General features: G+C 33.7%; 1 protein-coding gene across 3 annotated transcripts in view; it reads right to left on the bottom strand.

The window, feature by feature from the left end:
• The window catches only part of DZIP3 (DAZ interacting zinc finger protein 3), a 116,783-nt gene that overhangs the window by 33,980 nt on the left and 67,590 nt on the right, over positions 1 to 15,213 (bottom strand). For all 3 annotated transcript variants that reach the window (XM_051985254.1, XM_051985256.1, XM_051985255.1), the window contains 5 exons: positions 14,369 to 14,541; positions 13,463 to 13,516; positions 11,067 to 11,092; positions 2,032 to 2,200; positions 160 to 330 (listed from right to left, as the gene is read on the bottom strand). In XM_051985254.1, the coding sequence (XP_051841214.1) occupies positions 160 to 330; positions 2,032 to 2,200; positions 11,067 to 11,092; positions 13,463 to 13,516; positions 14,369 to 14,541 (593 nt within the window). The remainder of the gene's footprint in view (positions 1 to 159; positions 331 to 2,031; positions 2,201 to 11,066; positions 11,093 to 13,462; positions 13,517 to 14,368; positions 14,542 to 15,213) is intronic.

Below are 15,213 nucleotides of genomic sequence, written 5' to 3'. Positions count from 1 at the left end.
AGTTAACACACTTTATAGGCATTATCACATTTGAGCCTCATATTAGGTCTTGTAAGCATTAGATACATTTTACAGAGAAGAAAAGGTTAAATGACTTGATCATGAAACACTGATTCTTCTCAGAATTAAAGTGAATGGAGTAAAAGAAATTATGCTCACTGCACATTGCCTCCGTGCTTCCCAGAGTTGCTGCTGCTGCTGCTGCTGCTGCTGCTGCTGCTGCTGCTGCTGCTGCTGCTGCTGCTGCTGCTGTTGCTGCTGCTGCTGCTGCTGCTCCCTGATTTCTTCTTGACTTTTTACAAGTTTTATGCTTGGTTTGTTCCTTGTGCCCTGAAAGGAGAAAGAAATGTATCTCTGAGCTTTAGTTCAGCTGAAATAATGCTTTCTCCCCCTACGAAAGGATTTTTACTTAAGGAAAATTTTTAGAGGAAAATTTAAAGATGCAGCGAGACAATGCTGAGTGAACCAAAGGTGTTCTAATGCATTAATTTCTTTTATGGTTGTTGTGATTATTGAATGGGGAAGCATATAAATTTCATAGTGTTACTGAGGAAAGAGAGTCACAATTTAATCCTCAAAGTGATAGCCAAGATTGGCAATGATACTCTACTTTCAAGAGGTTTATTCTGTTATCAAAATTGAAAAGTAAAGAAAAGTATGACCATTAGGTCAATGTATCACTATTAGTCAGGGAATCACTGTAGTTGTATCTACTAACAATAATCTTCTCAAGAATGTATTAATGTATCCACATCTACAAATGCCATTCCATTATAACCAGTATTCTGGCTACTAATACAATATCTTAAGTATATTCAATTCTCAATATACTGATCCCACAATTATCCATGGAAAGGATTCCAACACTGCCTTTGAGAAAAAAAATACTTACAATTATTTATTAATGTTGTCATTTATTCTACCTAATTAAGATATTTGTTAACATAAATCTTCTTACCTGCTGACGTGCCAAAAATACACTATCAGGTAATATCTTTAAAAGCATAAACTGCTGCCAAGCCAGAGAAAGCATCTGTTGTGTACTATACAAGATGTAGATTCCAATCTGAAAAGGACCTCCGAGACTAAGTAGTCCAACCCCTTCATTTTAGAGATGACAAAATCGAGCCCTTCTAGGTTACATGACTTGCTTAGGTTACACAGATAGTAGTAAGGTAGTCTACCTGGAAACTAAGCCAAGGACTTCCAACTCTGTCTAACTTTATTTATACTGCCCCTCCACATCTCTCTACAACGTGTTGTCTTAGAGAATTTTTCTTAATCAAATCAAAAAGCACCATTACATTGGATTACACCAAGGGAAATGGCCTCTTTTTTATAGCACTCTCTTTTAATGATATCTGCACTGACGGGATTTCATTTATTTTTCCTTTTAATGGGCAAAAATCCTTTTATTTTTTAGCAATTAATTTTTAATTAATTCTTCCCAATAATAATTTACAACCATTTAAATAATCTGTTTCTAAAATCCAAAAGGTTTGTTCCTTGTCTCTTCTATTGACACAGTATAGGTTTTTTGAGCTCAATGTTTCCCAGTGTGTTTAGAATAACTAAGGATTGAGAAGTGAAGGTGTGGGAAAAAGTAGAGGTTTCAATGTAGAATATATCTGTGTGTGTCATGTAAATAAATACTTATTGAAATGGATTGGCCTGGATCACCCCAGGCCAGGATGAAAAATTGCAGTCCTCAGCAATTATATCCCTTGTTCTATCATCTACCAGAAACCTTGAACCTTCATTAGAATACATGTGACTGACAATTCAAAATAAATATCTGTAAATCACAGAGGCTGGAATTTCCTGGCATCCAAAATATAATTTGCAGATTTTGAAAAGTAATATTAAGAAGTACGCCTCATATGGTCCCAATAATGCCCATGAGTTTATCTTCTAGCTTAAAGGGAGAATTAACACAATTATTATAGACAGTGTTTTGAAAATGTCTTTTCAAGGAGAGAGGCAGAACCATGTCCTCCCATTAGCAGACATCTCTGGCCTAGCCAGGCTCACCTGATCAGGGAAGTCTAGAACTTCTGAATGAGCTGGGTTATAGAGCTCTTTGTCAGCTGCAGGATCATGTAGGAGATCACATGAGTTCTGTTTCTCTTGTCCATTACTCAACTGTGGATTTAGTTCTTGAATTTTTTCCACCTGCTCTTCCTTTCTGAGGATATTTGGACTATGGAAAAATAATTAAGATGATTTTAAAAATTGCATCAATACTTTTCATCCAAACATTCCTGCTCATTTTACCATCCCAATATCTTTGATGGGGGCTGGGGAAGATGCACACACCAACACTCTGCTGGGGAGCTGTGCATTGCTTTAGCTATTCTGAAAAATGAGACAAGACTTTCCTGCAAGCACCTTCTAAAACATCAATATCCAAATTCTGTTTCAAAAACCATTTGTAGGTAATTGTCTACAAAATCCTCTAAAATCTAAAATCATAGTACAAAAATCTACCTGCCAATACAGTAATTACCAGTTGGTAACTTTTTAACTGTCCTCTCACCTTAACTGAAACTTGGCTCTTTCTTTCAATCCTCTCCAGTGGAGGCTCATTTCTTTCCTGATTCAACTCATAAAGTCAGGAGGAAGAACATCCATACATATTCCTCATTCCCCATTATTTATCCTCTACCATCAATAACTTTTCTTTTTAAGTATAGGCAATGAGCTTCTAGCACAACCCCCCTATCCTTAGGGTTGTCATCTACCATCTTCCTTTAGGCAGCTTTCTAAATTTTTAAAACTGAATCTGAAACAAATTCAAAAGTAGAAGTTTGATTTTGATTATGACAAGATATTACACCAAGAGAAAAAGTTAAGAAATATATCTAGAATGAAATCCATTCAATGATCAAAAAATTATATCCACAACGATATCTCTGGCATTATCAGAAGCATCTTCTAAATATGTGATATAAACCTTGTTGGTTTACATAATGTTCGAAAATACTAAAACTGCTTCTTAGATTTCTTTCTACTCTAAATTTAAAATGTTATATAATTTAAGGGATTTTACAGATGTGATCATATAATTAATAATTTTTAAAAACTAAATAATATGTTTGCAATCTTTTTAATTAAAGTACCACAGTAGAGGACAGAACTAAGAAGCAACACTATCTCTATTTGGGAATTTCTGGGAAATTCAAGTATATTTTAGTCTTATGAGTCTCTCTTTCTCCAGTTCAGTGTCTGCTATCATTCTGGGGGTTTTGATGCAGAACCTCTCCAACAAACTGACCATTGTCACTAAACTTCCTCAGTTCCAAGAAAGGATTTTATATCTACCCAACTTCAGCCATTTACTGTCATAGTTATCCCCTTAAACTTCATTATCTTTCTGATCCAGAATACTGAAATTTGGATGTATCTTCTTAACAATATTCCCTCTGCTACCACTTTTGTACAAGTCCTCATTACTAAACCATATGCTGTGTCACTGCTATCTTGCTTAGGTTTTAATAGCAAGATCTGCTTTTGCATACCAAGTCAAAAGAAATATTCTTGGGGAAAAAAAAGTTCGTCACTCCCTTAAGAATATTTTCACTGTTCTATAATGAAAAGGAAGAAATAGTTTTCTGAAAGGTCTTACATTTTCTCTGTTCTCTCTCCATACTAATCCATCCTCGATACTCCTGTGAGAATAATTTTCTTTTTTCACAGATCTGATCACCCATATACCCACTAAAGATATCTGTAGTGGTTTCCTACTATCTATCAAATAAAATGTAAACTCCCTTGTCTAGTAGTTAAGACCATTTACAATCCAAAATTACCCTATTCATTTCTATGCAATCTATACATTTGTACTAACTGGATTAATTTCTGTCCTCCTGACATATCCAATTCTTTTCAACTTTTCCATTTTTGCTGAAACTATTTCCAAGGCCTGGAATATTCTCTCCCTTCTTATTTTTAGTGGCTAAATCCCTAATCATTCTTTAAAACCCATCTCAAATGCCACTTTCTCCATGAAAACTTTCTTGATGCCCCTGTCATTAATTTCCTTTTCTCTCATATATCAAAGAGAACTTTATTTTGTAACTCCAATTCACTTCTAGATAAAATTGTTGATTATAGTTGTCTATGTTAGTTGCCAAAGCCTGTTCTCAATCCTCATCTTTCCGGATCTCTCTGCAGTCTCTGGCAATTACCATCTTCTACTATTCTCTTCTCTCTAGATGTTTGTGACATTACTCTCTCCTGATTCTTTTCTTATGTAGCTGACTAATATTTGCCAGCCTTTTTTGCTGTAACTTCATCCAGCACATATCCATTAACAGTGGGTGTCCTCCCACACTGTTCTGAGCTCTCTTTCCTTCTTCTCTACTATCTAGCCAGTTGGAGATCCAGCCAGTTATCCTTCTGTTAATAATAACTGTCAAATCTGCTGGTATTGCCCCAACCTCTGCTATTTCAACTGCTTAATGGACATCTTCAACTGGATGTCTCATAGACATCTTAAACTCAATATGTTTAAAACCAAACTCATTATCTTTCCCCCAGGTCCCCACATTTTCCTAAATTCCCTATTATTGAAAAAGGTACCACCATCCTTCCAGTCACCCAGACGCAAAATCTAGATATCTAGAAAGTGTCTTACTTTCCCATATCCAGTCAGTCAATAAGTTTTGTTATATCTGCGTGGTAACATCCTTCTGACAGCCCCCTCCCATTCCTCTGACACTTCCACTACCTTGGGCCAAGCCCTCATTACCTCATAAGTGGACTACACTGCATTAGTCTTTTGGTTGGTGTCCCTACCCTGAGTCTCTCCCCATTCTAGAACATTATCCAACGCTAAGATCAAACTGAGCTGCTTAAATTTCATGTCTGATCATTTCACCTCCAGCTCTCTCTTACCTTTCTACTCTTCTTAAACCTTACTCATGCCCACATAGTCTGCAATCCAGGGACCCTGACTTCCTTGCTGTTCTTTTCACAAGATAAACCATTTCCCAACTCCAGGCATTTTTCACTGGCTGTACCCCATGCCTGAAATGCTCTCTCTCCTAATGTCCTTCAATAACCAGCTAAAAATCTTACCTACAAGAAGTATTTTCCAAACTTCCTTAATGTTAGTAACTTCCCTATTGTTATCTTCAGTTTATTCCATATCTATATTCTTTGTATCTAATTATTTGCATATACTCTTCTCCATTAGATTGTGAACTCCTTGAATATAGGGATTATCTTTCTTTGGATCCTTAGTGTTTATTTCTGTGCCTGGCACATAATAGGTGCTTAATACATGCTTGTTGACTGGCTATATTTTGTCTTATCCCTTATATTGCTACATGTTTCAATGAGATCAGGAAATGTTTTAATTAAACTTGTTATGTTCCCCTACAACCTAATAATGCTTAATAAATGCTTAATGAAAGACAGAAGGAAGCAAGGAAGAGAGAGAGAGAATTCAAAGGAGGGGAAAAGGGGAAAAAAAGGACAAAGAAAATATAGAGGAAAGAAAAGTAAGGGAGGAAAAAAGAAAGGAATAGAGGGAAAAGGGGAAAAAGAGAAGAAGGCAGGAAGACAATAAGTCAGGTAGGGAGGGAAAGTAATTTGTTTAACTTCCTACATAGCTAGTTAATAGAAGAGCTAAGAACTGAAAGCACAATTCCTAATTATTAATTTCAGTGGTCTACACACTATATCACACTGAATCCTATTATTATTTTTAAATGAATTGTGAATTTAATTGTGCCTCTACTAGTCATGAAAATAAGATTTTTGCTTACATTTAAAATTAAAGGCAACTTCACTAGGAATAACTTATAAATTTTTAAATGAATAAATTTTAAAGTTATCCTTTAGAATACAAAAGTACAAAATAAAAACTGTATCTTATTGCTACAATTTCACTATTAGGGTCCTAGTTAACTTTACTGAGAATTCAAAACAGTTATAAGATGGGTCTTAGATAAGACCTTTAAAAAATCTCGATAACATCCAAAATTCCTGTGATAGAAATCATTGAAAAACCAATGAAATATGACTATAGTTACAATAATAACAAACCAAACGAATTCCCAATTCAACATTAAAGGAAAAAACCTACAAACTTAATATCTCAAGCATAAATGTTTTATTACTTTTCTTTCAGTCTAAGTGACATCAGTTCTCTTATTTCTCTATAACATTCAGTAGTTTGATTTGAGGGTTTTTTTTAAAGCTACAATATGGGAGATTCCCCTGCTATTAATTAACGTGATCCTGCTAACAAGCAGGAAGAAAAGCTAAGAGAAAGGAACATGCACAAACTCATATGATCTCAAGAGTGAAAAGGAGTTTTAGACATGATAAAAGTCCAACCCATATCTGATATACTCATTAGAGAATTCTCATGTTAAATTACATTTTAAGGTAAACTGCTTACTGATTTAGGGAGGAAGGAGGGAGAAAATTTTAGAACTCAATATTTTATAAAAAGGAGTCTTACCAGAAAAATAGGATACAGAAGATGAGAAATAACTGCATCTTCAGTGACCAGAAGAACAGGAAGCATAGAAGCAGAAATGAGGGGAACAACAGTGACAAGAAGAGTCCGAAGCAGTGCTAAGACATAGTAAGAAATCATAGCTCCAGAAAGAGCCAAGTGATAATGTGCCATGTCACAGACTTTGTTTGCCACCAAATATCTTGCCTGGCCTGCCTAAGTTGGTTTCCACAGCTTCTACACACAAATCCTATTTCTGCTTTCAGGACCAAGGAGAGTAAGTCTGACTTTTCTTCCACAGAATATGACAACATTTCATATATTTGAAGACAATAATCATATTCTCCCTAAGTCTTCCCTCTTCTAGTCTCTCAGGCAACAGAGAACTAATATAATCATGCTACTTACTTGTATGGTATTTTATAATATTAAGCATGTTCCCCAATTTTCTCATTTGAGATTTCTGAGGCTATCTACAATGAAATATTTCTATAGCCATTTCAAAAAATTCAACAATAACATCAGTACAACTCACAATTGGGTGTTATTTATATAAGACAAAATAACTAAGTGAATGACCACATTCAAATCTATCAGACATCTGTTCAGCTGGTGTATAGACAAAACCTGAATAAAATATTGCCACTATGTCTAAACTGGTACCTTCAATTTCTTTTTTTCCTCTATTTTTATTTATTTTCTTTTTTTCTCTATTTTTATTTATTATCTTTTTTTAAAAGTTATCTTTTTTCAACTAAAAACAAAATAAGAAAAAAGAAAAATAGAAAAAGAAAAGGAAAATAAAAACAAAATAAAATAAGATTATCATATGCCCATCAAAATATTAGGGAGGGTTCAAAATATATAATAATAAGTTTCCATTTTAAGAAAGGATATATAAGAATAGAAGAAATTATATCCATGAGTGTCCATCTTTTCTTCTTCCGTGTGGATTATTCTTTTATTCTTTTTCCCTCTTTCTTTCCCATCTCCACCTCCAAGAAGGCTACTATTAAGTGGATACATTCTTACACACACACACTCATTCCCCCAATCCCAAGCAGGCTACAGTTATGTTTATTTATTTTTTTACAGAGAGAGAGAGAGAGAGAGAGAGAGAGAGAGAGAATTATATATATATTATATATTTTTTCACTCACACACACATATATATACATACACACCTGCGTGCATATGTTCACACATTACATAGACATACACACACATGCATTTACACATATGTAAACATTTATCTAAAACAATATTAATACGGCTGACACAATGTAGATTTCTTTCTTGATTTAATCTTTAAGTTAGGCGTTGATTGAGCTCAATGACTGTTAGCCCTACTTTTTGTTTTTCCTAATAAATTCTACTCCTGATCTTTTTTGTAGTGTGTATGAATATCTCTTATTTCCTATCCCTGATAACATTCTACTTTAATTCTACTCCTTCACTTGCCATGCTATTACTTAACCTTGTCCCACTTATGGATTCCTCCCTTATTTTCTCTCCCCACCCTTTTCTTCCCTCTAGATCCCATTCACAACAATCTACACCATAAATCTACATACCCTTCTATACCCCATGTTATCTTTTTCTCTCTATACCCCATGTTATCCTATTCTCTCCCCCCTCATTTCTTTATAGATTTGCTATAATTTTTAAGGGGTGTATGTATGTGTTGTTCCCTATTTAACCCATTCTCGACGTGAGTAGATTGCAGAACTATCAACCCTTCTCCCATCTATGCCTCTGTGTCTTCCTCTATATCTCATTTGTAAACATAATTATTATTTTTATTTTCTCCTAGACAATTTTACTTTTTAGAGTCAGATCATACTTAACTCTGTCCCAATCTTTTTTTTTTTTGAGCTACCCAATTACTGATGTCAATCTTTAAACATATGGTATACATTTCCATGTAAAAAATAAACAATTTGTTCACACTGAGTTCCTTGAAATTAATCTTTGATCTTGACTCTTACATGTTAAATTTTTTATTAGGTTCAGATTTGGTTGAGACAAAGTCCTGAAAATCTTCAAGTTCGTTGAATGTTCATGTTTATTTCTGCTCCCTATTATGCTTAGTTTGGCTGGATATTCTATTTTTGGCTGCAGGTCTAGTTCTTTTATTATTGACATATATAATTCCCAGACCTGTGGTCTTTTATTGTAACTTCTGATAAATTCTATATAATTCTAATTATAGCTCTAGCATATATGAACTATTTTTTCTTTTTGTTCCTTATAAAATTTTCTCTGATCTGAGATTTTTGAAATTTGACAATAATATTCGTATGTATTTTCCATATAGTATCTCTGAGATGATGATAAGTAAATTTTTTCTATTTTTACTTTCCCTTCATGTTCTATCACTTTAGGACAATTTTAATTATTCCTTGCATTATTGTGTCAGGGTTCTTTTTTTTGGTCACAATTTTCAAGAAGTCCAATTATTCTTATGTTTCTCTTTTTGATCTGTTCTCCAGATCTGTTGTTTTTCTTATAAGATTTTCACATTTTCTTCTATTTTTTCCATTCTTCATAATTTGTTTTGTTATTTCTTGGTTTCTTATAGTTTTTCTAGCTTCCTCTTGCCTAATTCTTATTTTCAAATAATTATTTTTTCCTTTAAGACTCTGGACTTCCTTTTCTAGTTTGTTAACTTTTTTTTTTCATCATCTTCATATTTTTCTTGGATGATTTTTTAAAAGTTTTTCCTCAATCCCTCTCATGTGATATTTGAAGTCTTTTTTGAGTTCTTTTATAAACTTTTTTTTAGGCTGGTAGACAGTTAATGTTACTTTCTGGGAGTAGGAGAAACTTTTTTTACCTATTGTCCTCCTCTGAATATGAATCCCAGTCTTCCCTAATCCCATAGTAAGTTTCTATGGTTGAGTCCTTTGCCTGTTTATTTTTTTTTAATTCGAACTATTAGTGTAAGCACTTCTAATCCTTGGATGGGAGAAATGATGCCTCTATCTTTACCTTTCCCCATAGAGCCCTAAACCAAAAGCTCCACCCTCCTGCAAGTGTCCATAGCTACCCTGTCCCACTGTTTCTGCATTCACCAGTTATGCTGGTTCCTTCTCACCTAAGGTCAGTCCCCAGGTGAAAGTTCCTGTAGTTCAGGCAGAGGCACCCACTGAACCCAGCTTGTCCCATGGCTCCCCACTAATTATTTTTGCAAAACTAAATAGAAAGTGTTTGAGAGTGTTTAAACTTTGATCCTGAGGTCTTTCTTCAGTTCTTCTCCAGAAGTCCCAAAAGGACCCTTGTTCTGCCCCACATTTTATTTTTTTCTCCTGGTTTACGGTCATCTTGAGGCACAGTTTTGTTTTGAGGGAAAATCTGGACAGTTCAGAATTTTCTGACCTACTCCACTATCTCTCCAGAATCTTCCTTTCGTTTTTTTTCTAAGAATCAACATCTCTTGTGAAGGTGGACCATTGATTTCCTCTTCACCATAGTGGCTCAGATCCACTATGGGTGAAAATACTACTACTTATAAATTAAGTATTTTCAGTTTGCAAAAATTTCAGAAGTCAAAAGTTCATCACTCTATTTGTGTTTTAACTATGCTGTATATTATGTCTTTACAAGGAATTCTAAGGCCACTTAAGCCTAGATATAATATTTCTAATGAGAAGATGAGGAAAGGATAATTTTTAATATAGTAATTACCATTATCATCATTTCTTCACTACGTTATTATTCTCCTACAAATGATACTCTATCAAATGAAATGCAAAAATGTAATCCAGTTTTTATATGAACAATTATCTCTCAATATTAAAATTATTAATAAAATAACAATAATGATAGTTTACATTTCTACAATTTTTATGCGAAATTCACATCCATTTTTTTCATTTAATTCTTACACTTACCCTATTAGGTAAATAGATGATGCATTTATTTTACAGATGGGGAAATTAAGGCTCAGGGATATTACATAACTAACAAGTAGTGAAGTCAGAACTAGAATCCAGATTTCCTGATTTCTATTTCGAATGCTCTATTCTCTAAATCATATTGCTTCTCCAGCCAAAACAAAAATTCTTTTTCTACTATGAGAATAAAGTTCTCTCTATTACAAAAGAGTTAGAAATAGATATAGAAGAGAAAAGTATTTGGGATCGATAACAAGAACTGGCATACTATATTCCATTACTAGGTTCCATTCTTTAAGAACAAAGGCCATGTCTTCTTGTTCCTGAACCCCATATCCACTCTAGTGGTAGTCCCAAAGTCAGTTGTTCACTAAACAAACACTGGGTCGTAGTGAACTGAATTGTTCTGAACTAGATTCAAACTGAACTAAAGTTAGTGCTTGAATGTAAGCAATTAAGATTAGACTACTCTTTAGTAGCTACAAAAAATGGGGTTACCAATTCCATTCTTCTATAACAAATGATTATCTATCTTCTTGTCAGCCCTCACAAAAAAGTTATAAAAACAAAAAAGAGTTATAAAGACTGAGCCACTCTCTCCTCAACCCCCCAGTGAAAATATTTTCTAACTCCAGGGCTGTGGTACATTGGCTAGGAATTCTTCACATGCATTTAAAAACAATGAAGAAACTGACACTTACCTATGCTCTTTATTCAATTCTTTATTCTGAAACAGAATACAAAAAATATTAGCAGAAGACCATCATTATATCTGAATAGGGTAATGGCCTGTCTATATTTAAAACTTGAAAGGCTGATTTGGGGAGTGTGTTTCTAACACCTTTGGCAAAACAATTAATTCCAAAGGACAACCTTATTGTTCTCAGTTGATACTGGTAGGTTACGTGTTAAGATTGACTTTTCAAAACTGCCTATACTGTTCCCATGGGCAGTATGTAAAACTAGCCTACATAGCAATATGAGTAACTGAGGGTATGAATGAATTAGCATCTGTGTCCCTGGAATTGTATTATACATTAAGACTGCAAATATAAAGCAAGCCAGTCCCTGCCCTAAAAAAGCTTCCATCCTGATAGGTAGATATAAAATACCTAAAGAAGTGGGAGCCAGTGAAGAAGGTTTTAGTTTGAGGAATCACAGTGATTTCTACTAGAATCAAAGAACGAAAATAGTTGAAATGGGTCTACATAAGGTAGTCATAATATCCATTTACAGGCATTATGATATCATGTATTTCCTTCATTTAGATATGTACAGTCAGATACCAAATAATTTCTAGACTACAATCAACTCTAACAAACTTCCAATCTGATCCTCTCACAGGGTAAGACGCTAGTTTCTAAAAACATTGATCTTCATTAGTATTCCTTTAAAATAGAAAATCTCAAAATTCTGGAAAAAATAAAATTTTTAAAAGAAGTAAATTTTGATATCATTTGTATTTATAAATAATTTTTTTTCTCCTTTTATATTGCATTTAATTTGGCGGTATTACAATCTGGGCTTTTGTACTAGTGGCAATTAAGTATAATCTTTTTTTTTTCTCCAGATGATGGAAAAGAAACAACAGTAATCCATGGGAAACTGCTTAACTGTATTACTTCCTAGGCCTATTTTTTGGAGGTAAAAAATGACAAGCTTACATGTGTAAGTAGGATGTGTCCAAGTAGGATCACCAGTTTAACTATAATCCATGTAGCCCATCTGGTGCTGCAGAAGGGAACTTTCCAAAAAAATACTTTAATTCAAGGCTTTAAAATCAATGAATTTTAAAAGAATTATTAAGTGAAATAGTAAGCTGTAGTGTATTAAATAATGATATAAAAAGTATATCAAGTATCAAAAAAAAAAACCCAATACCCCAAAACTTTGTTTTTACCAAACTAGTCTCAACAATTTTGCTTAAAACTTACAATTTAACTTAACTCAATAAAAGCAACTGTTTTGTTTTAAAACCGGCTTCACTTTTTCTTAACTTTTATCAATATTAATGTTCAGGGCTGTTCTACTTAAGTTTTACAGGCGTTTGGCCATAGAACAATTAAAGAGATACCTTATTCATACTGTATTTTGACACCTAAGTGAATTTTAACAAGATCTCAGTTTCCTTCTCATACAACCGAATAGGAAACAGCAATTTTTTTCATCACAAAGGCAATGAGTCACAGTTGGCTATATTTGTCCAAATGGTTCAAGAAACCTAGGTGTAACTACAGGATCCAATATCAAATAAGGTCCCTACAAAGGAATAAGGCACTCTAGAAAACCCGCATAGTTCAGGAGATTAGATAAAGGAAAATTATTTTTCCTTTCCTACAGATAAGAGTGATTTCTTTGCACCCTCTCAGATGTGAAAAAGAAAATCAAGACTCCCTAAAGGTTTGCAAGCAGACTAAACACCTGAGGGATTAAAAAAAAAAAATCGTGCTATTGTAATACTGAGTTCTAATATATATATTTTTAAAAGAATTAGGATTTTTAACTATCTCCAGATAGAAAAGGATAAAACTTTCCAAGTAACTTTTATCTAGACACTATTTATTACATACAAAAATATATAAGTTGAATATAACCAAAAAATCCAGATTAAACATTCAGGTCTCAGAATGCCAAGATTACTCAATAAATATTCACAACACCTCGTAAGTTGTTTTAGCTACCTCTCTACCTGGATTGATTTTCAGTTCAAAGAGTGAATAAATGTATTACATTCAAGTGTTCAGTACAGATATAGAAAAATAAATTAGTTGTTTCAGATTCTCTTGGTTTTTATAATCTCACTTGTTAAAAGTGACAGTAAAGGATTGGTTTTCTGATGACTGATTGTTATCTTGATAGAGTATCTTTAACTTGACAAATCTGACTTAGTAAATAATGCTTTATTTTAACCATGTATCATCAAGCCAAAAGGTTTAGCATTTTTTATAGGTCAACTTATCATTTGAAGAAACTGTGAGATCTTGACATATATAAAATACCCAATAAATCATTTCTTTGTTAAGAATTATCCATGCTAGTAGTTTATTCATATAGCATTTCCTAGGTATTATTGTAATATGGCTACTACTGCTCTTACCTTCTTAGTCTTATTCTTTTTCTTCTTCTTTGATTTATTGTTAACTTGAGCATTCTGTAATGGACATATCATTATAAACAATTTACCACAGCAAACATATATGTGTATATATAGTTATGAATGAATACAATTCTATTCCACATCTCAGGTTTTGTACATGAAATCAGTAATTGTAACCATGTTTCTTTTCTAGATTAGGTGAGAGCTATTATCACTTACATTGGAAATTCCACAATCTCACCTGGAGAACACAATTAAGAAAACAAAAGGGGCATTACTAACTATATATGTGTGTGTGTGTGTATATATATATATATATATATATACACACACACACACACACACATGTATATATATATATATATAGTAAGATTCCAGATGTTCTAAATTATCACCTACAACATCAACATTTACATGTACCACAAATGGGAGAGGCCCTTTGAGAACAATGTTTGGATTTAACCATTTCAGGAGCAATTTAAAATTTTATGGCAGTATTTGTGGAAAGTAAAGGGTGTTATCAAGTCTTTGGGGAGTGCTGGGGGGGGGAGAGGGAAGGAATAACTCTTTGATTACTCTTTCAGCAGTTTCTCAATACTGACTATAAAAATTGTGAAGAAGCATCCCTCATACCTAGGCTTTCTCACCCATTTCTCTTCTCCTATGCCCACTTTGGCCTCTTCTCTCCTTTCTAGCTTCAAACAGTGAGTGAGGAATTAGGATTGACTGCAGAGACAGAGTGGAGTAGACAGGGGTACTGGAAATGGAAATCTTCTAATGTCTTTGCATCCCTACCTTCCTTAAGATTTTGAGAACAGGCATGCTTTGTGTAGTGGCAAAAATGGTAGGCTAAATTATCTAAGCCTTATCTAATTCCATGTTTCTATGATTAATAAGAACTTATACCTCCTGGACATCTTTAATGGATTCTATTGAAGATTCACTGGGTGCCGATTTTTCGTCCTTAGGAATTTCCACTGGTAGTTCTTCTGAGTCTGATTTCATATCTTTAGCAGAATCTACTGGAGATACATACTGTTCTAGTATCTCATCTTGAAAGGTCTCTTCTGGATTATAATCTAAATATTAGAGACAAAGAATTCAAAATCCGGACACAAATAATTTAGGCTAATTATTATTACAATGGAATAGAAAGAGCACATGTCTAGGAATCAGAAGACATGGGTTTTAGCATCACTTTAGCTACTTATTAGATGAGAGACCAAGGATAAATCACTAACTTTGGGGACCTTGGTCCCTCCCCTTTAAAATGGAGATCATAAAATATACTCTGCCACCCTCACATCATTATTGTGAAGACTACAAAAAAAGTGCTTTATAAACTCTAAAGCACAGCCTGGCACATAGTAGGTGCTTAATAAATGTTTAACAAATTGAATTGAATAACACAAGCAAATGTAGATTAGGCAAGCCCTATATTATAGAATATGGATGCAAGGACACAAACAAAACAGACCCTCATCTTAAGAAGCTTACTACTAGGGGGATGGGAGAAAAGCATATGACATAATATATAGGATAAAGAAAACTGAGACAGGCAACAGTAGAGATAGCTGGGAAGTAGAGGGAATGTAGACTGAAGAAAGATTTATAGAAAAGGTAGCAACTGAAGTGGGCCTTAGAAACAAAGATTTTCAAGGTAGAAAAAAGGAAGAATTTCATTCTGGGCACCGAGGATAGCTAATTCAGAGTTAGAAAATGGAGTATTGAATTTAAGTAGTAGTTAATAG

Source organism: Antechinus flavipes, chromosome 3 (assembly GCF_016432865.1).
Source record: "Antechinus flavipes isolate AdamAnt ecotype Samford, QLD, Australia chromosome 3, AdamAnt_v2, whole genome shotgun sequence".
Taxonomy (NCBI): Eukaryota; Metazoa; Chordata; class Mammalia; order Dasyuromorphia; family Dasyuridae; genus Antechinus; species Antechinus flavipes.
The sequence above is the reverse complement of the archived record's forward strand: the minus strand, read 5'-3'. Positions and strand labels throughout refer to the sequence as shown.